Source organism: Phasianus colchicus, chromosome 1, assembly GCF_987193195.1.
Source record: "Phasianus colchicus chromosome 1, bPhaCol1.hap1.1, whole genome shotgun sequence".
Lineage (NCBI taxonomy): Eukaryota > Metazoa > Chordata > Aves > Galliformes > Phasianidae > Phasianus > Phasianus colchicus.
Window position 1 is genome coordinate 55,186,701 of NC_143436.1, and position 23,757 is coordinate 55,210,457.

The 23,757-nt window shown below is 40.6% G+C and overlaps 1 protein-coding gene across 4 annotated transcripts in view; it reads right to left on the minus strand.

Annotated features, from left to right (window-relative positions):
• The window catches only part of CHST11 (carbohydrate sulfotransferase 11), a 152,808-nt gene that overhangs the window by 111,278 nt on the left and 17,773 nt on the right, over positions 1-23,757 (minus strand). Inside the window, exon 1 of one of the 4 annotated variants that reach the window (XM_090143418.1) lies at positions 18,962-19,755. The exons of the other annotated variants lie outside the window; for them this stretch is intronic. Coding sequence (XP_089999544.1) covers positions 18,962-19,151 — 190 coding nt within the window. The 5' untranslated portion in view covers positions 19,152-19,755. Of the gene's footprint in view, positions 1-18,961; positions 19,756-23,757 lie in introns of those variants that run through there. 4 annotated transcript variants of the gene reach the window in all.

Below are 23,757 nucleotides of genomic sequence, written 5' to 3' on the forward strand. Positions count from 1 at the left end.
CTTTGCAGACTGAAGACATATTTGCAGAACTTGGCTGACCAGAGCTGCTCACACCCTTCAGGCACTGGCACATGGCAGGGCCACAGCTTAGCTCTGAGGAGGAGAACATACAAACATTCATAATTTTAAAAACAGTACAACATCTTGTCTACAAAAAATGATGTGGTAAGTAAGGAAACAACTTTTACTTTTCATGCTTGGACTCTCTTTGAAACTGGAATTGGTTTTGCAGCCTAATTATAGTGAAAACTTTTGTTTCTTTTCTATAAACTTCCAGTGGATATAGATATAGGTTCTTAGTAATAAATACCATCTAATTATATTCCCAATTACAGCAAGTCTCAAGTTATAGCATTTATATTTCTGGCATACTTTCTAGAAGACGAGCAACTGCCCAACTATGTTATTATCAAGATCTCCTGCCCATAAAGGAGCGTACCCTTCTTACTTCACTTCAAAAGCCCAACTCCCTCTCCTGGAGTGTTCCTGTAGCCTTCACGTCATTTCAGATCCTACCATCTTTTATCTTCGCCCAGTTCCTTATGGCAAGTTCTTTTGCACTTCTGATCTCTCTAACAATGGCTACTACTTCTTAACTAATATAGGTAATGAGAGGCAAAGAACCTCCACCATAGAGCTGGGGGCATCACACCAAGCAGAGACCCCATTTCTCCTTATTGCCTCCCACTGGGGATGAATGGGACCTGCAGCCCTGCAGGACACTCCCAGACCAATGTCCCACCCGAGGCAGGTAAGCACCAAGGATGAGGAGCACACCACATCCCTTCTGAGAGAGGGCAGCTCACTCACTGGCATCAGGAAAGGCCAAGGTAAATACTGAGGCGAGGCATGTCTGATGGAATTACAGCTGGGGGATGAGATGGAGCCTATTAACAGATTAAACCCCATCCTGAAAATTATCAAGGCTTAGCCTCCTGTTTTGCTTATATTAATAAGTAACATTGTTATATGCTTAGGAAAACCTTTTTGAAATATCCCTCAGCCACTTCCATGTGCGGGGGGATGAGGAAGGGCAGCATGCTTCCTGCAGAAGGATCGCCATGTTGAACATCAATTCCATCCGTTTCAAAAAGTATACATCTCAGGATGATAAAGAATGACAAATGTAAACTACCATTAGATGTCTTCTGCTCACATACTTACAGGACTGTAAACTACATCCCTTCATCTTAAGCAGCCGCTTCAATAGCAGCAAATTGTTAGAAACTAATCATGTCTACAAGATACCAATTCATTACGCTGGCTAAAATACAAGCACAAATCCCCAGTGGCTATCTGGCAAGAATGTAAACTTCATTAACTTCATGTTTTGCCTAGGGCTTGCATAAAATTAAATATTGATTGTCTTGCTGCTTAATACAATGTAAAGATGATATGTGTGTGTTGGGGAAGCATATAAATATTTATTACAGAAGTAATTAAATGCCAAGTAAAGCCAGACTAATCGTGTTTTTAGGTTGCTTTTGTTTTTTTCTCAAAGAACTAAAGCACTCAGGGCATGTTAAATAGGAGGAATAACACAGGTGTTACACGCACACACATTTATTTCACATTTGTTTTGTTTTTCAAGCAAGGGATACTCATTAGTCTGTAATTTTTAGGAAATGGATGACAATAGACTATGGTTCTGCACTGAAAGTATGACCGCAGGATATAGACGCTGTCTGCACAGGGAAAAGGAAAACATTACATGGGAAGGATTTAATTTCTCAAGGAGATTTTCTCAGAGCTTTGTACATGCTTCCACAATTCAACCTTCACCATCTGGTTCAAGCAATTTCCCAAGCTCTGTTAACCTTACTTCTAGGGTGAAAGGAAGTGACAGTGATTATTGCTCAGTGCACTAGCTCCATTTCTGTAGTAGATGTTTTCTTGTTTGTGGCATAAGGAAGCAGAATAAAGCAAGCAAATTGTTCTGCGTTCTGTGAAGCAGCATCAATCTTGGCAATCGTGTCCAAAAAGACTCAGAAGCCTGCTCTATCTTCTGGGAGGCACAGGAACTTGACTTTATTCCATCGTGCCTGCCAATTCACATACTGCACTTGCTGACACAAAATTAGAAGAAGAATATTCTAGTTAATTAGAATTATAATGATTTTGAAAACATCACTTATCAAGGAGGTTGAACATGCTTTCACTCAAGGGATTTGCTACTTCTCTGCAAGAATCTGTAGTTTCCAAAATTTCCATACACAGCTCTTTGCAATGTAAAGTGCTGCAACCGAGACCTGGAGGATATAAGGACACAACATTTTCTCCAGTAGAATCCTCTCTTTCCTGTGACTTTGCTGTCTTTGTGATAACAGGAATGCTGGGAAATTAAAGTTGCTTTGTTCTGGCTTTTTGCTAAGGTTTGATATTAGACAAATAAAATTTTTACTATTAACAACTCAAGATAATTCAAATAATAGAAAAAGAGGATTTTCTTTTCTCTAGGTCTAAAGTTAAAGATGGGAGAGAAAGCAAAATTTCCTGCAGCTGTTGGTTACAAAAGGCAGAAGAATTATTGTCAGATTTCTAGAAGTAAATTACTTTGTTTTACTGAACTATTTGTGTACTGCAGAGCTATGATCTCAATTTGTAGTAATATCTGAGGGTATATTTTGATCATGCAAATAGCACCTTTTCTTAAATGTCCCCACTGATGTGCCCTCTCCCCCAAGGAAGGCATTTCTAGGATGAACAAGAGATGACACTTCCGGAAAAAAGGAAAACAAAATTTTAAGACACACTGATGAAGCCAGAAAATTTGCAATACCTTTGCAATTACTCTCATACACTCACTTCTGGAGAGACATTTTGCCACCATCCCAAAGCCAGTGAATGTATTGGGAGCATGTGGATTTCAATGCTCATCTGAGAAAAATATCTTCACTCTGACTTGCAAAACACTGCTCAAAGCGATCTGCCTTCTGCCCATGGCAGGAATACCAGGGAATGCACCTAGCATGCTGCTCAGTTGTTTTCTCCTATTGCACATTTTACGGGACACTCCTATAACAGCAGTTCAGGGCAGTCAGAAAAACTACATTCCAATTTTATTATTATTTGCAAAAGAAGGAAGTTATCCTTCACCTGGGCTTTTGGATGTCTTTTACAGAGTGCATCAAGAAGAAGTGATTCAAAAGTTATGGATGCCACTTCTCCCATAGTGGGAAAGCTTCCTGCAACAACACTTATTGTATTCAGCGTCCTGCTGTGACACTGAATGATCACAGCTGACACTTGCATTCTAAGGTCATCAAGTTTATAATGTTTTTTTTTTCTTCAAATACAGATAATGAGTGTATTTTGCTTCAACACCTGATAGTCCCTGCCTCAGTGGAACAGCCTCATGATAACAAAGCATATTGCACACCTATCCCTCCATCCTTGTACCCATCCAGCACTGGATGGGATTCCTCAGAATTCTACTTGACCATTTATTTGTCATGTATTTTGTAACTTTGTAACTCAACCAGTATCTCAGGTAGTGTCCGAGCCCTATTTTCACAAAATGATGCCCAATGTGACAGGTAAGGCATTGTTTTGCCAAATAGCAGAACAGATCCGCATTCCCCCAAAACCTTAGCATAAAAAAGCTAGGAAACCTCTGACATCAGCATTTTGGCACACCCAGTTTTTTCTAATGAAAATTATATTTGAGAGAGGAAGCACATCCTAAACTTTGTAATGGATATGTATTGTTGCAAGAAGTTTGTTCTGCTACTGCCTTTGTCAGACCGTAAAGTTACCCTTGCAGTTGTCTGAAAGCAAATGAAGAGGCTTCCCCAGGCTTCTAATCAGGGCATAGAGCACAGGTTGTTATAACTGGAAAGAATGGGCAAACCTGCAATAGATGCTTCAATTGGAAACCACAGAATGAGCTGTGTAAACAAGAAGGCATATTGCATAAACAGCACACACACACACAAAAGGAAATGGATAATCATCCACAAGATCCACTTAAGGTAATGGAGTGTTTATCCAACGTATTCCAGAAGCATTCTGTTGTGTGTTTTTTTGTTTTCAGATGTTACACGTTAATATGCTCTTACATATGCCCATTTCTTGATGTTAACTCTTCAGGTTTAAAGGCTGCTTTTAAAACGAACACATGACATCAAAGAGAACTGTGAGAAGATCTTCCTTTTTCTACTCCCAGTATGATAAAGTACCAAGTATCTTCATAATCACATTCATTTCCATGAGACAAATCCTTCCAGTTCCTCTGCATTAGCTTATTCAAAAGCCTTCCACCACTCACTGCAGAAGCACAGATTAGTAAGAAAGAAGCAGCAACAGTCACAGTACTTTTCCTTTCCTGCATTTCCTAAGGGTCCATCCTAATTATCCAGCTCTGACAAATCTTGAGTTCCTGCAGGAAATGTCCAAACCCATTCCTTCTGCACAGAACACTAACAAATACCTAACGTACACAACTTGTATTAAAAAGCCTGGAATTGTTTTGATTGCTGAGATATGTCATTAAGTGCTACTGAGGAGGGTATGAAACATTTCTCTGTGCCACGGTGCCAAGAACCCACTGTGTTACCTCCGCCAGGAGCTGCCAGCATCGCCGTCACTCACACTGCACTGTAAATGCATGCCGCACCTCACAAATCCACCCACAGCTGCCAAGTTGCACTTCTCCACAAAACAGTCTACAGCCTTCAGTAGGATATTTTTCATGAGAAGTGCTAAGTAATGGAAGCATGACTATAAAACTTGCTCTGCACCATCCAGCTCCTCAGCAACACCAGCACAGACACCCAGAGGTTCAACAGCACCTTAACCAGAGCTCCCCAAACCTCACCTCTCCTCCCCAGGGAGGTAAATGCTCTTTCTACTTCATTGCTGAAAAATTCACCCAATTCACCTCAGGACTCGATTCACCTCTGATCCTGCTGCCTCCAGCTGGATAACAGGTGCTTGGTTTTAGCCATACAACTACGTGTTCCACAAAAGCATGGCTACAAAGTCAGCACTGAAAATGAGGGCTTCTAGTAAATAAGGCTGGAAGAAATCATTTTTTCCGAATGCAGTGACTGAGTGGTCTGGTGATTACATGGGCTGTTAACGTTCACAAGTGATAAGACACACTTCTATCAGTATAATCAAACCATCCAGATACATTTTTCTCTCCTTTGCTTCTGTAAGAAGTAGTTCTGAATCTTATACCCATCTTATATATTCCCTTAGCCATTGCTTCTCTTAGAATCTCAGATGAAAGAAAGTTTCACACAGAATAAATGTTTAGCATTTTCACTAAAAGATGACAGAGCACACTCTCAGCACTTTGACACTTCTAACATCCTGCTGCAGGGTTCAACTGCAAAAAAAAAAGAACCATTAGGTAGCACTAGTAAGGAAAACCAACTAGCCTGAAGAAAGACGCTACCTTCCAAGAGGTAAAAACAGAAAGGAATCAGAAAGGAACCCCAAGCTGCTCTCAAGACCACAGTAAGCTATAGAGAACACTGAACTGTCACCTACAGATGACCACGGAAGCACATTAGTTTATGCCATTAGAATGAGGCTTTCACAAACTATTGTAAGATTTTTAGTAGATGAAGTCTGTTGCTTTTTCCCTCAGCTTCTCCTCACTGACTTCCTGAAATCACTCTCTTCGATACCATCCCAAAAAACTCCTCTGCATCTGCCAGTATCTCATCAGAAGGTCTGAAAGAAAGATTTCGATGATGAGCTGTAGAGAAAACAGCTTATTGAAGACAACGAACACTGTGCTTGTCTTAGCACTCACACACAGTCCTGGCTGGCTACTTAAGTGATTGCACATGAGCAGGCACCAATGTCTTCCTTTAGGAATTAAAAAAAAAGTAAAAATGCACAAAGTTTTAATGTATTTGTACCCAACAGGGTATCAGGACAAAGGTACCAGTAGACAATCCTCAAGAACGCACCACATAGTTCCTGGAACCTCCCCATCCAACAAAATCCACTGTAGATTGCATTGGACTCTGTTGGAGAAGATCCTGCCTGTTAAATGAGGAACATATGTACAAATACATAATTTTGGAAAAGCAATACTCAGAAATCACCCTGTCAAGGTAAGGCTAAAGAACAACAAAATCCCTGTTGTGACAATCCAGATTTCATCTCGACCAATTTAGCCTCCAAACCTCTAGCTCTCCAGGCACTATTTTCTTTATTATACAGTGCACAAGAGAAGGGAAAAAAATGTAAACAAAAAGAAGAGTGATCCCTTAGGTTGCCAATTTGTTTCACATTTCCCATAGTCCGCAACAAGATTTTTGTGTGCGCGCATCCCTCAAACTGAATTCCACAGACCCACCATCCCAAAGAGCTTCAGGGCAGGAGGGAAATGAAAAAGGGAGATATTTTCCCAGAGTTGAGCTGGGAACCCACAAGAACAAAACGATGCAGAAGAACAGGGTGCAGTACATTCCACATATTCTGGCTTTCTGCTCAGCAGCGCAGCACTGCTTCCTTCACATAGTAACAACCCAACTCAGATTTCTAAGCTGAAATTAGTGAGTAAACGCACAAGAAAACAGTTTTCAGTTAAAACCTCAGAGAAACTCTTTGTAAGGAGAACTTGATTCAAAAATTACTTGCTAAACTTTGGCTGCTACACCAGAATAAATATTTTCAAGGTTCTCTAGAGGACATTTTCTTCTGAGCCACACTCTCCAATCTCTGTGAACAAGGGAGCTATTTCGATTCACCATGTCTGCCTGGGAAATATTTAAGAATTTGGGTGAGGTCAACAGTACTCAGCCAGGCTGGATGTGGCTCTGGGCAGCCTGGTCTGGTGGCTGGCAACCCTGCACATAGCAGGGGGGTTGAAACTAGATGATCATTGTGGTCCTTTTCAACCCAGGCCATTCTATGATTCCATTCTGTGATCTTTCATGATGGTTTACCAGCTGAAGTTTCTAAAGACCCATCAGTATATGAAATAAGCCTAAATATTTAATTGTTTTAAAACAAGAGTCCAAGACTAAAGATATTAAATAAAGAGGATGTAAAATGAGTCATAAATCACTTGCATGTACTTATACTAATTAAAAGCTAAAAAATACTGAAAAATATTCAAAATAGATGATGTAACTAAACTGACAAAAGTGTCTGAATCAAAAGTTCACCAAGTCATAACCTGTAGATCTTATGCATCAGCAAGCCTAGGAAGCAGTTAGCTTTAAAGCAGATCCACTAAGTGGATGATAAGGAATATGCATCTTTGTTAGGAGATGAACATATTAAAAGGCTGTGATTTTTTACTTCACTTTTATAGCACCATTATTCAAAAATTGCCCATTTAAACAATTATACTGGAAATTTCAGGCCCATTTTTTCCCCTACTTTTTTTTTTTTTTAAATAGTAGATTCAAAAGGTGAGATAAAAGTTCCACTAAATGTCAAGACAGACAGAGTGCAACCATCGTACATTATTACCCTGATAAAGGTTACGTGAAAGCGTTAGCACTGGAGCAGATTTTGCTGCTGTTAAAGGTCATAGATTTTTTTCTCTAATAGCTTCCAGAGGAATGAGATAGGGCCATTTTGGTAAATGTTCTGCAACAGCAAAATAGATGGAACTGTTGACTGCATAAAAAGTAGAAGTATAAAAACAGCCGGGTGCGTTTTCTCTAACTGGGTTAACATTTTGTGTAAACACTGATTCATATTTGCACCGCTAACAAATCATATCTATAATGGTTACAAAGCTACGAGGATTAGCGATCAAAATCAATTCTATTTCTACCTATCTCTATAAATATTAATGTTCTGCACTAAACTACTTCGTCTGCCACGGAGAATCAAAATTACTTCATTGAACAATTTAGTTTTCACCTAGAATTTCCATGACAATTATCTTGCCCTGTGTCTGAAAGGAATTGGCACAGTCCCACAAAATTAACAGTGTCAGTCACACAAGTGTGATCAAAAGACACCAGCCTTTCCCCCTCTCTCTCTCTAAATTTATAGATTGCCTTTATTTTTATGGAAAGCAGAAAATAACAGTTGTTCAGTCTCACAAAGACAAATTTTGCTTTGCTTGATGGAGAGAGAGCAGGGGAGGGAGAGAGACCAATTATTGTGTAATCCTTTCTACAGTATCGTCAACTGCAACCCCAGTGAAGAACCAGTAAGTAAATGTACAAGAACCAGTGAGTAAATGCACAACTTCCTACTGTGCTGGGTTGTTGCACATCCACACACCCCAAGTATTGAGAGAAGACCCCTGGGGAAGTCATTCTGGAGCATCACCAAGCCATCCATCTCCTGCATCCTTCTGGGGCGCTGCAAAGCCCTTTGCTGCTGCTCTAAGAAAGCAGGTGATGTTGGGTGAGACGAAGGCTGAGCCTTCAGTGGGCTGACACTGATCCCAAGTGGATGAAGGTGCCTGATTTTGAGGACCCAGGCAACCAGAGCACGCTGCTCAAATTTGCATTGAAGGCACAGTGACAGGGTCACTCCTGCTCTGGCCTTGTGATGCAAAACTCCCAATACTCTTGCTAATTAATACTGTGCCTCCTGGAAACATAGAATAAATTAAGATGTGGTCCAAATGTAATCTCCATCTGTGACTCTAGCCACAAGTCACTCCACAGAGGCTGGAAGCTTTTCCATGTGATTTCAAGGAATGATAACCTGGTTGCTCTCAGCTGAACAGTGACCTCACTGCTAAAAACACTTCAAACAAACAAAAAGCCAGTGTTTTTCCTTTGGTGTCAAACATATTACAAGTAGCCAAGAAGCCACCAAGTTTTTGAAACCCCTAAGATCATATTTAGCTGTCAGCTATGAAACAAAAATAGAACCAAATCACAGTGGTCTCATATAGTCCACTGAAGTGTCAGTCAAACACGAGTTCCAGTCTTTGCTCACAGATTTTGATTGTTTGAGATTTTCAGAGGTAGCTATTTTGCCATCTTGCTTAATAAACACACAGAAGAATTGTATTCCTTCCTTGTTACATTTTATGGACTGATGATTAAAAACTTTCTTTTTTTTTTTAAATGTTCTGTACATATATCTAAATCCAAGAAGTCCATTAACTAAATTTTTCAGTCTGTTTCAGTTTGCATCAGAAATAAAATGCTTGATGGCTGCATAAAAAGCAATCCTCCATTTTAACAACTTCCCTCTCTCAATAACCTTCGGCTAACATAGAGCATGTTATTTAGAATCCTATCCAATTTAAATATACACTCCAAGAAACTGAGGATTTATCACATCACTGATAATCAGGGTCACTAATTCACTGCATTTGCTGTTAAAATATGCTTTTTTCTCCTCCTTGACAGAGTTTTGCTGACTAACTTGGAACCACAGGAAGAGAAGAACCCCCAGGACCAGAGACATTCTCCTTGTGTAGGCAGTTATACTCCACATCCAAATGTTTTCTTTCTTCATAAAGGAGCCAATCTGTTTAGTTTAAGTTCTCATTATAGAAACATGTTTTCTTAAATTCTCTGGAGTTAATTCCCATACAGAGTGGTCTATGAATTTTGTTCTTAATCAAACAATGCTTTTCTTGTACTTTTCATGCTTTCCTAATCATCTTTTTCCCTTCCCTTTTTCTTTTTTTTCTTTAAGATGAATTGCTTTGATGTGTAAAGCAGAGTCAACGATATAGTCAGAACATTTTATATAAGCTCTCTCCTTTCCCAAACATTAACCATCAATATTAGCATCTGGTTCTGAAACTTTTATTCCAGACAAGAAAAAAGGAAAATAATAAGGAAGCCTTGAGATGAAAGTAACACTGTTAATTAGATATGAAAGAGTAAATTACTTTTTTTGTGATAACTTTTCTGACAATGACAGTTACAACAAAGCAATCCTTTCATCTCTATTAGTTACTTAATATCTGCATGAAGCAACAGATGAACCCTCAGCTCTTCAGACAGGCAGCTCCCAAAATAAGAACAGCACAGACTTCAGCCAGCACTGCAGATGGTAGCTGTAGACACCCCAAGGTCTTTGGACTGCAATGTATACCTGGCATCTGAGAGTGCCCTAGTGAAAAGGGCACTTGCACATCTAGAACCACAAACCCACAGAATGGCTGAGGTTGGAAATGACCTCTGGAGCCATCTGCTTCAACCTCAGCTATGCAGGCCCACCTACAGCAGGGTGCAGAGGCCAAACACCGCAGAAGAGCTGATGCATCAAGTCACCAAGGAAAGAAAGGATGGTCAGTTAGGGTGTGATGGATTACAGAGGCAGCATGGCATCACGCGGGAAGCTTGGATGTATTTTCACTTGCTCAACAAGCGTTAACACTGTTTTTGTTCAGAAGTTGCACAGCCATCTTAGAACACAATAACCACCTCAGCAGGACCCACCAGCAGCACAGGCCCATGTGCTGGGTTCAACTCTGCAGGCCTGACCTCTGCCAGAAAGCCAAATAGATCTCCTTTGAAAACCACCAAAAGATGAGAAAAGCACCACAGCGTGCCCTTCTTTCCCATCCCCTCAACGGGATCTTCTGTTCGTCTGCTTGTTTTTAAGGAAAGATTGTACATCCGTATTACTAATTCCAGCAGATAACATGATCTCTGCATAATCTACACTCCCCAGAACACGTGTTCTGGGCAGACTATGCTGGGGGTGGGCTTTTTTCCTCCTTCACCACGTACACGCACTCTTTTCACTTCACATTCCAGTATTGAGTTTCCTGCTAGAGGCTGACTCTGGACGTGTCTGCATTAATTCTTTGACCTGCGGCTGTGAAATGCCTCCCCAGCTGGGGATTTGGCTAATGCCTACCAGGGCGCCCACAAAGCTGGGAAACAAAACTAATGTTTGCACAGGAACCAGAAATATTTCATCAGTACTAAAATAGAAACAAGGGCCTAGACAGCACATACGTGAGGGCCCCAGGCGCCAGTAATTACCCTCTTTCACAGATCGTGGCTCAGCTACAGAGTCATTAATACTACACGGGAATACCACGTGCAGAAATACAAGGTAATTGCAGCAGGAGAGCATCCCCTCTAACTTTGCTTTTCACACCAACAAAACAGGAACAACAAAAATCTGCGAATGTTTCAAAAACCTGACAAATCACTGCAACACCATACATAGAGATATTCACTGTACGCTGCAGGATTTCAAAACATACTGATACTTCCAGCATCCTTTTTTGGTCTGTTTGTTTACTGTATAAGTTAAAAGTAGCTTGATTTTTCAGGGCACTGAGTACCTGCTGCTGTTGCTGATAATGGCAGCAATAACGTTTCAGCAGCAATGCAGGAGGGAACCCTATTCCTGCACACAACTGTACCAGATTACCAGCAGGTGCCTAATTTTATGGGTCTGTACTTGAGCATGCTGGCGCAGCTTTCTGGAGATGGCCCAGAAAAAATAGCTGTGTGGTTTTTTTCAAGAATGGTTTTCATAATATTCCTGGAAACTGAATGAATGTAGAAATATTTTTTAAAAACATATAGAATAACCCTTCATCTTAAAACTAACTTTGGAACCTTGATTCTAAGTGCATTTGGACAGGATGGGGCAAACTTTTTTTCATTTTTTATTTTTATATTTTTTAAGAGACAATACTAGCCAGTGTTTAAGCAGGATTTATTGTTCAGAGAAAATACAGGCTCAATCTTGCAGTCCTCACTGCAAAACCCACTACTGAGAACAGAGGTTGGAATAACAAGGAGGCAAGCCCACCTCAATATTCTTTTTTTTCTGAGAACTAAACCCCTTTTCTAGGCTCCTGTTTTGCAAAAGCTAACACGCACCCTTATTTTCAGCTGTATCAACTATCTCACTACAAGCACCAGAAACTACATATGGAGAACTTGTAGCTTAAAACCACAAACGTCCTACGGTTGGACTTGATGATCCTTGAGGTCCCTTCCAATCTGATTAATTCTATGATTCTACATTTCATTCTTATACTTATTAAGGATCACAGAATGGCCTGAGCTGGAAGGGACCTCAAGGATCATGAATCTCCAACCCCCCTGCCACAGGCAGGGCCACCAACCTCCCCATTTAATACTAGACCAAGCTGCCCAGGGCCCCATCCAACCTGGCCTTGAACACCTCCAGGGACGGGGCATCTAAGATTTAAACAGATTTAAGATTTAAGGATTTAAACAGACAACAAATAAAATTACGACAGACAATCTTTATCCCTCACCAGCTCTGGGGAAACCATTTCAAAAATCAGTATCAGCATTGAAGCAACTGGAACTACTGGGTATTCATACAGGAACGCACAAAGGCAGATTTTGGCTCGAAGCAAAGATAACTCTAGCCTGAACCCCTGCAGCTTGCTATTGGGCTGAGAGTCAATAAATAAGCAGATATCAGTAAGAAAAAGAGCTTCTTCTGTTCCCCAACATGTAGTCCACAGGGCAATTCTCTTCCCTAGCAGCTCAATCACCAGGGAAAAAAAAGAGAACCTTTTTGTTTTAGCCTTAGAGTTTTAGTGGGGGTGAGTATTCAATGAAAAGCCATTTGTTCAAAACGGCAGGAATTTTTTTAAAGATCTCCAAAGAATGTTAAAATATTGTGGCTAAACTGTCTAGACCAGATTTGAACTGTAAAATATTCCATTTAGCAAAGAAAACGTACCCACAAGCTATCCCTAACAGGATAGTTTTCCGACCTGCGGGCACAAGTATTACTTGTCTCTTTCTGTTAGTTTTTGAGACTTCTATTTGCCATTTCCATAAGATCACCCATAAAACTTCTGCTCTACAACAGAATTGCTACTGAAGTCCACATCACAAATGACACTGTAACAACTGAAGTTTTGTCCTTTTTCTGTCTCTTTTCTCCTGCTCCTTTTTCACTATAAAAGAAAATACTCAGTTACAGTTTTCCAGGGACCTCACCAGCTTCCACTCATGGAGTTTCTATCACCTATTAGCGTGATCAGGCTGCTAGCAGATGGCTTCTTCTCAGAAACTTCTCCTAACTTAATTTACTGGTCAAAGTAATTAGAGAATCGTGAATACTAGTTTCCAAATGGCAGAGAGTTCTTCTTTCCCTATATATGCAACCTAGACTCAAGGCCTTGGGTCTCAGATTTTCCAGGCATCAGACAGATCACTTGCAGAGAAATTGGTAGCATGCATCGAGGCAACCAACACAGTGCTCAAAGTCTCTGGTTTCTAGTTCACATTGCTCAGTCTCAGATTTTTCCACTCAAAGGTCTGAGTTTTCAGTGGAATAGAGACTTCCAGTTCTTGTTAACTCTTGAGATAGGCATTGCAAAAAATACCATGTAATCCATAAGCTTCTTTTGCTCCAACTGTAAGACAATATTTCTGTACCCTAACTCTGCATGCGTTTCTCTTTCCATTAAGCATATGGCAATTCTGTTCCAAACCTGACATAAGAATCTCCAGTTCTCAGAAGTCCTGGAAACACAAGCAGCACATGAGAGAAACTATCAATGTCCCTTTATAAGGAAAAAGCTGCTGCATGTCCCAACTCTTATTAAACAACAAAGACTTAACATTGCATGGAAGCGATGCTGGCAAGAAGGTATTATGAGACATGGTAAGAGATGGTGCTCCTAGTACAAAATACTTGGATGCATCAACTAGCTTCTCCACAACCTTACTGGTAAAGGGATCTGACTATGAACTGAGTAGTCCAGAGTAGGAACTGTAACATCTAAGGGTTTTAGACTCCATACAGCAAAGATTTAAATACATATTTAAAATACGCACCTGCTTGCACGCATCAACATCAACTGCTATTGAGTGGAAACCTTCCATATGCTATTCTTAGATGCCGGTGACTGTGGAGGCTTGCCAAAAAACAGGCCTATTGTTCAGTGTCTTGCAGGATGCTCAGACAACAGATGTCTTGCCATAAGTAGCAGTGATCTCTTTGAAACAGAGAATAACCTCATGGAGAAGTGCAGCTTTCTATATTCATTAAATTACCTCTAAATGCATCTCTACACAGTATGGCAGAATTTTTATTTTTTTTAAATAAAAGATATCTGAGCCTTGCAGGAGGTGTCAGTGCTGTATACTAGTAGTATAAAAGTGTGTGACAAATAATTGTCATTAAGGCATAAACACTGGGAGAAATGTAAGTGCTCTGTAGTTATCATTAAATGACATCTAGACAGCTCATGTGAGAAGATCTGGCAATGACAAAGCCCACTGCAGCAAAAATTCCTGCCAGGATCTTCTTCCAAGATACCAGAGCAACATGCTGACCACAAGCAAGGTGATTCGGGGCTGGTTTGCAGCTAAGCCACATTCCTGGTGGGACTCCTCTGAGTCCTGAGTGCTGTACAGGCCACTCTTAGGTTGCTCTTCAGCCCTGCCCTTCTCTCTCTAGGCTGCTCACCCAGTACTGGCCAGCAGATCTACCTGAAGTCCCACTTCAATCTCAGGCCAGGAGGGAGCTGCTGAGGGGAACAGAGCCAGTGGTGTGCAACTTACGCCAGCTCACAACCACCAGCTCAGGAAGGAATGGAGCATTAGGCACTCACAGTCAATACTGCCACTGGGAGACTGATAAAAAATAGCGCAAATGCAGAACACATCCTGTGCTTTTAGCTGCACTTGTGGACTAGTTAGAGTCAATGGCCCGTGTGATAACTTATTTCTATCACTGTCCCCATAATGGGGAAAACAATTATTTTTGCAAAACTGAGCAGAGCAGTAAAAAAAATATATATGCCTGCGACTTCCTCTGGTCCTGTGAAATAAATTGGGTTAAAAATCAAACCCAAGTCACTCACAGAGCACAGTCAGACAAATCATAGTTGACTGAACAAGGGTGACTGCTTGACAGAGAGGGGTACAAGGAGTCAAACAGAAGCAGTGATCATACAGCCCCCATCTGCTGCAACAGCTGATGAGCTGTGCCCTTACTGGCACTGCTTAATATCCTTCACTACAAGTAGCTTTACTGCAGCTGATAGGACTGCCTGCAGAGAAAGGTGCTACCCACTGCGAATAGCAGTCTTATATCTGGGTCGCGAGGGACTCTCTGTCATTTATATACACAATAGACATTTGCACTGAGGGGAGGAGGTAATAACAGACTGCTGAGTCAATCTGCCTTCTGCCTCAATGCCAATCACGCATTTGATCCAGAATGTGCTTATATTTCTTACTATGTTTTTTCCCCCTTCCTCACGCTTTTCTGTTCACACTCCAAGAAAAGTGTTTTGGAAAGTCTTATACAAAACTCTGACAAGATCTCTACTTGAGATCTACAAGATCTCCACTCTTTTGTAAATTAAGTGAGCTGTAGCCAACTGTGCTCAGTATTTTGCTTTTTAAATGCAAGCAAATTGAAGTTAGTGATCCAAAAAGGCATTTCCCTTACAGCCATTAGAATGGCAACGCATTAAACACACAGGAAGGTACATTGTGACTTCCCATAAGTCCTTATGAGAAAGCCTGTAATACGTCAAATAACTCAACAGTGAACTCCACAAGGAAATCGAAACTAGCATTAGCTCTTAAAAGAGCCAAGCCCAGCAAGAAGCTTAGAAAACAGCAGCAAAAGCTAATTAATAGGTTTTTGAGGGAAAGTGCAAAAACCTGGGACCTGTTACAGCTTAGCGTTCGCTGGCTGCACTCCCAATGGCTGTGACTTCTTGTGACCAAGTCCCAGCACAGGGAAATGCCCAGCCAGAGGCCAGCACGTGATCAATTTGGTTAAACCAACAGCTGGGCCCAGAATCTGCCCTATAATTTGTCTCTAGCTTGATCATCTTCCATACCTGAGGCCAGTTAAACTAATTACAGTCCTTCCATATCTTCTTCCCAGTGCCCTGGGGTTCAGACCATAGCAGTGTCAAATAAATCTCTCCTCTGGCTCTGTGGCTGGACACTGCTGTTCCACCCCCTGCTTTCCCTCCTGTGGGGCTGCTCCAGCATGAGACCTTCAGAGATGGGTGCTTGGGCCCTTGTTTTTTTTTCCACTGGGGCACAAAAGAGATTCAGATGTCTTGAAGCCTCAATAGGAAGCTAAAAAAAATTGGCATGACTCAGCTCAGTCTTAAATATAATGTTTTTCCCCTTCTTCCATCTCGCCCACTGACAAATGAAAATGAAATGCTTGACTGGAATCTCAAGGCCTGTCTGTCCATTGCCACCACAGGGCTGTTGGTGCTGGAGGCAGACACAACACAACATAGCAATATATACTTTGGCCTTCCACTGAGCTAAGTAAGAACTGAAGAGCAAAATCCAAAAAGCAGATCCCCCAGAAACCCACTAATATACAAATACCAGATTTATCATTAACCAGGGCTTTAATTTCTGCTTTGGTTCTCTAGGAAGCTTCTAAAAAAAACAACAAAAACCTCTTACTTCTGTTCTGACCACCATACACACTCCTGTAGTGTCCATACCAAGGAGCTTGCTGAAAGAGATGCCCAAAACAAAACTGATGCTTTGTCAGCCTTAGGGTCTGTGGGACAGATTAAGAAATATGTATATATAAACTTTGTTCCAGTACACGCTGAGTGAATGTTTTTCTCAACAGTTACAATATACATCAGTGAGTCTAGGGATTATCCTCAGCTTTTTACCGCTTACATTGTCTGAAAAGAAGCAATTCACTGTTCTTCTCTGCAACTCCCCTGGCTCACCACAGCAGTGCAGTACATGCTACTTACCAAAATCATAACACATAACATGTTCAGAAACCCTCTAGGACCATTTTAAAAAGCACTGACAACCAGGATTTGTAGGAATTTCTTTAAGCACCAACACCTCGGATTTCAAAAAAAAAAAAAATTACATGTCATAGTGAGATTTTTATTAAGTTTTTTTCAGAAATCTTTCTTAGCAATCTAAATCAAATCTAAGTATTTAGGAAAGAGAATCTCAAATCTGGAGCTGAAATCCTAAAATAAAGAATGGATGACAGAACCCTTCTTTCACATGAATCCTTCATACATCTCATTTCCATACTTGGTACATGGGAAAAGTTGCTTAGATCAAACCTTCTCTACTATTCCTTACAAGAGAGTGCCTTAAATCATGTTTTGCATTTGTCTCATATTTCTGAACAGTATTTTAAAATTGATTTATAAGAAGTGCCTCAGAAACAAGCAGCTTCTCGCATTAGTGTAGGTTTAGCAAATCTGGCGTTAGCAAAAATTTACGTAGGCTTTGTGGGCTGAAAGTTGTTAATAGCCTTCAAAAAGATTTTGTAAAATAAAAGGAGGCTTAATGTAAGAAAATTCAAAACTTGAAATGGCAACTCTTGCAAATCAAGTTTAGTAAATTATGCTCTTATAAAAGTACTGAGAAGTAAGTAGTGGATTGTAAGCCTTACATAAATCAGCTGTTGAAGACAATTCAGGTTGGACAAAGCAAATAAAATCGCACCTGAAAATCATCTGTGTTTACTTCACAGACAGTTGGATGTGTGAAGGTCACATATGTACAGGGGAGAAGAGCTGCTCACTTTATAGAAGAGCTGATGAACTGGAGAATAGTTTGAAGCACTTCAGTCTAAATACAGGAGCCCCGCAAGGCAGTGTCAAGCAAGTAAAAAGTCATCTTTGCAAAGCACCGTCATGGCTCAAACAGACTTTTATTTCTGCTTCTGATCAGAACACATCATCCTTCACAGGCTGAATCCAGCCTTCTTTCAGCGCGTTACCTCAGCTCATTCTGATGAAACTGAAAACTCTGAATGTGATATCTTGACTAGGCAATGAGAATATGAACTGCATTTGTATTATTCATTCCTCTTCAAAACGCTTTCTATTCTGCAGTAAAACGTTTAGCGTCTGTTGCTCTGCCTCACTAAACACCTCCCTTACTTACGATATTTCATTTGACTTGAAGGGGGAACGTGTTGAAAGCAGACAGATGCAAGATAAGTTTTCCCTCACGCTGCCCCTGCTCAGATGCAGAACTACTCTGAAGATTCTGTGACTCATGGAAAACAAGGTTCAGGATAAAACGGTCAGAACAGCAAAGCCACCTACACTGCGAGTGTCCAAGTGTAGAGCTGGGGAACCGGATACGGCTGCATCTTCCCTGAGCCCAAGCTAGACCCACAGCACAGCCTGGCTACAACTGGGGACAAGCACAAAAGCTCCTATGAAAAAATTCTTGTCTCTTAATTTAAAAAAGCAGGCAAGTAAACAGAAGAAACTGGGACAGGAAGAGGCTCTTCAGACCATCAGAGACGAAAAACAGGTAAAACTATCAAATACAGTTAACATGGAAAGAAATCCATTTATTCTGACATATTAAAGACATTCAGCTGAAACACTCCAGAGAGGTGTGGCAAATGACAGGATACAGCACCAGAGACAAATCAGGGCAGATGTACTGTCTACATGACTCCACACCAAACCCCGAAATGACTGTGAGCAAGTTGCTTTATTTCTGTGCCTAGGCATCCTTCCCCAGTCTTGTCTGTTGAAACAGTTACATATTTTTACTCAGGTCTTGCCTCAAACCACATAAGCATACATTTCCTAGGATTCTTGTAATAAAAAGATTTCTAAATATACATTTGCCTTTTACTGATAGAAACTGGTACACATGGTCAGGCTCTCACTTAGCATTCCCGTTAGAAATAGTTATTTTTCCACCTAGGAGAAAGAAAACATATAGTGAGTCATTAGGAAGTAGATGAGTCAGTCTGCTTCAGATGCTGCAGCATTATGATGATACATGACAAACATCTCTGCAGCCTGAACCCCTGAGCGTCTTCTTCACACCTGCACAGCCCGCAGCAAAGGAGAACAGATACCACACACTGCAGGGCTGTCAGCACCATCGCTCCTTCTCGCTGCATCCTGGGCACCACAAACAGCTCTCACCTCCAGGAGACAACCCAGCACATATTGGAGCCCACAGCCATGCAAGAGAAATGATGTGGAGATTCAAGTTGTAAGTGAAAAGCAGTAGTGAATTTGGGAGGGGTAGCGCATTTTTATTGGAAAATTCCAAGAGAGGTTGTGGAATCTTCTCTGAAAATATTCAAAACCCACCTGGATGCAATCCTGGGCAACGTGCTCCACGTGACCCTGCTTGAAGAAGGAGGGTTACAGTAGATGATCCCAAGCAGTCAGTAGTCCCTTTCATCCTCAACCATTCTGTGTACATATGGAATAGATCTACCCTGTTATGAGAATGCTTTTTTGCTAAGCTACTAAGAAGAAAAAAGACACATTGCTGCATCTAACATAGTCCAATAAAGAACATAGAAAACCAGCTAGATTGTTGTTGAAGGTATGTCCTTGTATTATACACAGCTGCTCTGTCTGGAGTTTCTCAAATGAATTTCACCATTTAAATGCTTCAAAGCTATACACTCCTATGACCAAAAATAACAAGTAATGCTTTGTTTAAAATATGATGGGTAATTTGCAGTACTGTGCTTAAAACACACTCAGCCTAAATTACTAGCAAAACAGAAGAGATGAACAGCAATTGGCTTTACCTGCTGTGGTATTTCACAAGTCTGACCTTTTCAAGTAATACTGTGCAAAATAGCCTTATTTCACCTGACAGTGACAATTGGCAGTCTTCTGGTACAGATATGAAAAAGGAGAACTACTACCAATTTTAAAGAGCAAGTACTTGTCCCCCTACATAGTCAACAATCCAAGGGACAACTATAAGGTCAGGGTAATGCAGAGACATGCTAAGTGAGATGATTATTTCCTTGCAGAAGCAGTAGTGATTGGGGCAGAACAACACTGTCTTAAGTGGCCTCTGGGCAGAACCAGAAAGCACCTCTTCCAAACCACTTGTGAGAAGCAGGATCTGTCAGAAGGTAGCAGCTTCTAACATGTCAAGTCACTCTAATTATGCTGAACAAAAACAATGAGCTAAAATGAGCTTCTTAGAACTTCTGTACTACTGAAGAGAAGTTGCAGTTTAGAGACTGCTGTTCAATTCAACAACCAGTTTTCAGAATATAAAGCATTTATATGATGGCTAATTTCACAGCCATATTCTAGCAGGAAGACCAACATGCATTGGCCCTTGGTAGGTTCAAATAGCCCACAAGACAAAGAGAAAATTCTGACCAAGCCTCAGAGTGGGTAGCAGAAAGAGACAGCAAAGGATGTAAATGCTCAGTGGTATCCAGTACCTCAAACAAGTTTTAGTCGTTGATACAGTCAAGCACTCATTTAATTGACTTCATGAGGAAAAGGCAATTTGTTAATATCCATTTAGAGTGAAAACCTGCTATCAGAACCCTAACAATCTTTGAGTTCCTTCTGCATTTCAGAATGTGCTTTAGCCTATATCGACCTACTGCCTTACATCTGAGAATCCCAAAAAGATCTGTGATTTGGCTAAAGAAAGTCATTAGCATCGGCACCACGGACTTCAGCCATAATCTTGTGGCACTTTAGACTTCTGCAGTGAGCAAAACTGGTACAGTAGTCAAAAAATAAATACAGCACTATATCAAGGACTCAAGAAAAGGAACAGCCATCACTATTCATGCGTTATGTAATTTGTGACCTATAGATCTGAGACACAACTACCATCAACCTTGGGGTACGGAGCTGAACTACCTAATTGTGTTTTCAGGCACAGACTGTGAAACAAAAGAGATACAAAATTCAGTGTACATCTTTTAAAGTACTACCCCTGTATTTGCTAGGGTGGAAGAATGCAATCATGAATCTCTTAGGGCTTGTTCTTTTTCTTGGAGGCATGACTCACAGGATTGTTACTCTAGGGAGTCCTTTTCTGGACAGATCGTTACTTCTTGCTGCTGCAGATAGACATACTGAATTACATCATTTAAAAAATAAACAAGTACTGACCATTAAAATGTTTTTTCCTCCTTCTTCACGAAAGTTCTTCTGCTAGTTCTAAATTACTCATACCAACACACGCATATTTGTTATGTCCATCCTTTTTAATTCAAATCACCCCCTCTCTTTCTGTGCTGTTGTGTTGGCATGCTTGCAGAAGTCTCAACTGCTGCAGAGTGCACTTGCAGCTGGTGCTGAAGGAAAGGCCTGGGAACTCCACAGCAAGGAGCTCTGTTTTTCAAACACAGGCACAAGTGGAAGCAGCTATCATCAAGTCTTCTTATAATGCTTGAAGCTTGAAGACTTGTAAAGCACTACACTTTACATAAGACTTTTTTTTTTTTTTTTTTTTTTTTTTTTGACTTGAGGAAGTGCAAAAGCTTCTTCTTGCAGTCAGATTCCAAGCAATGGAAGCCATCCTCCCTCTCTACGAGGAAAAACCCAAAATTCATTGTACGGATACATAAGGTTTGGTATTTCAGGCCTCCATTCCCAAATGAAGCACTCTGTCAATGCAAACAGCATGTGAAAGTTTCAAATATAGTTAAGAATCAGTTTTCTTTAAGCCATGTATTTCATTGTCTTAACGTTTTCACCTGCAAGTTCAGAATTGGAAACAAGGACAGCTGATGCCCCAGCCCATTAAGCAGACTCAGCAATCTGCAGGTAATAAGACTGAAATTCCTTCTTTGTTTTCTACCACCCAACAGAACGGACAAAGAAACTGCTAGGGCAGTCAATAATTAGCTAAGGAGGGAAAAAAATGAATCATTTTTTGTTATGCTCCACTACATTTTGGCCTTCACTCAAATACTGGTCAATGAATTATTTACAGAAAGAAATCAGAACCAAAATATCTTTTACATCTTATTTTCAGGACATTAACTCACCTCTGCATTTATTTACAAAAAGATACACAACAAATCTGAAAGAATAAGCCGGTATTTGGCAAACAGGTCTCTGTTAACCATTCCCTCAAGCCTTCATTCATTTTAATGGTTCATGCTTCACCTTGAAACACAGCCTTGAAGATGTTAATTATTATTTGTGCTCTATTGTGCTTGGAGGGGTTCAGCAGTGAACCCTGATGAAACCTGTCACGTGCTTTACTACTGACTGCAACACTCACCACAACCTAGGTTGGTTTTGTGGAAGGTTGGTTGTTTCTTTTGTTTTTTGTTTATTTTAACCATTCAGTAATCTCAGGGTGCATGCCTGCTTCTCATACCATTCAATTCCCCTGAAACAATCTTGCTCTTCCCACCTACACAACCTAACCACTTTGTTTTGTCAAACTCACACAGCCAGTGACTGCCTGTCACTGCAAACCTCTTAAGTCTCCTTGGTAAGTCAGTATTTACTACATGGTTCTTCCCTGCAGGAGGAGACATTAGAGGCTCCACATTTGGCTCCAAGATCTGTCACAGCAGAACTGCAAGCACCCCTGGCCAGCTCTCTCTGCTCCGTGCTGCGATGTCTGTCTTCATCTGCTCTCTGGCCAATATAAACTTACCAACTTGCAACACACTTTAGGACCTCTCTCAGCAACTACTGTTCGGGGATATTATGATCCTATTTTCCCTCTCTCCTCTCAGAGTTACCAATTGTGTTTTATTCAGATCTACTACTGCCTTTTTTTTTTTTCCTGGAGACATTTAAAGGAGGTCTGTTTAATTCAGCTCATTTTCCTTCCTTGACCTCACATCTACATAGTCAGAATTTGGCCATATTTCAGATCTCCACAGCTGAAAACCATTTACTGTTACTATCACACCTACAAGACAACGTGCAAAGAGCACTGCAGTAACCAGTTACACTGCCCCTTACCTTCTACATCTCTGTCTGAGGGTCATGGCTGCACTCCAGTGCCTTGTTAGTTACCCATTATCAAACAGGTTAGGTTTGGGTATAACAACAGTTTGTACAAAGCTCTACTAATCTGCTCATCTGCCCTAGAACAAAGTCATACTTGAAATGTAGCTTAAAATAAGCTCTTAATCTCTTCCCCATTTCTATACGTTTTCTCACCTTCTCCCCCCATGTGGAAAGCACAAAGGCACTCCCTCAGCATGGTAACCACTTTACCTCTCCACATATATTATGAAACAGATTTTTTTTTTTTTAATTTAAACCATTTTATCAAGTCCCAGACATCAACATTAATTTTCTCCATGAATTACAGCTTCTTAGCTTTTTTTTTTTTTTTAATAAAAAGTCAATTGCCTACCTTAGTTTAGTGCAGTTACATCTTCTTGCTCACAAGTCAAACTTTCTATGCTTTTTCTTTAGAGAGCAGTTTCTAAGATCTTGATTTTCACCAAGAATCATTGGTTCTGCTAAGGCACAGTCAACCAAATTGGCCCTCTGTCTGGAAGAAGGGCATCATCTGTTTATGAGCAAGAAAGGCCATATGACACATGCAGCAAGGTGACCTTGGACAAAGACTATTAAGACTAGGGCTCAAAACACAGCCATGATTCTTAAGAGCAAAAAGTTCATAAATAAGTCCTTTCTCCCATTCATCATCCCCACTTACACACCTAGCACTACTAGAAATTTGTAATTGAAAAAGAGAAATGGGGAAAATTCAAGTTCCTTCCTTCAATACACTGTTGCCCCTGCAGCATGGAGAAAAGGATCAAGTGTGCTAAAACCCATGCTTCTCTGGTTTTCCATATTCATTCCTTCAAGTTTTCCAGTGAACATGCAGCCTCTTCAGCAGCTCTAGAGTCAGTCAAATAGCACAAGGAAGCTTGCTTTCTTTAGATTGCTTTATTGGCGCTTTCAAAGCTGCCCCAGAGCTCCAGGGAACAATGAATGAAAAGCTGGAAACCACTGCACACAAGCAGCTATTACTAGACACTGCTGTAGATCTCACACGGTGGTCACACATTTGTCAACTGAACTTGAATATTGCCAAATTACATCAAAAACAAAAATCACAGAATAGAAACTGAGGGATAAAAAGGATGAGCTGCAAGTGGTCACTGATCTCATACCCAGAGAAA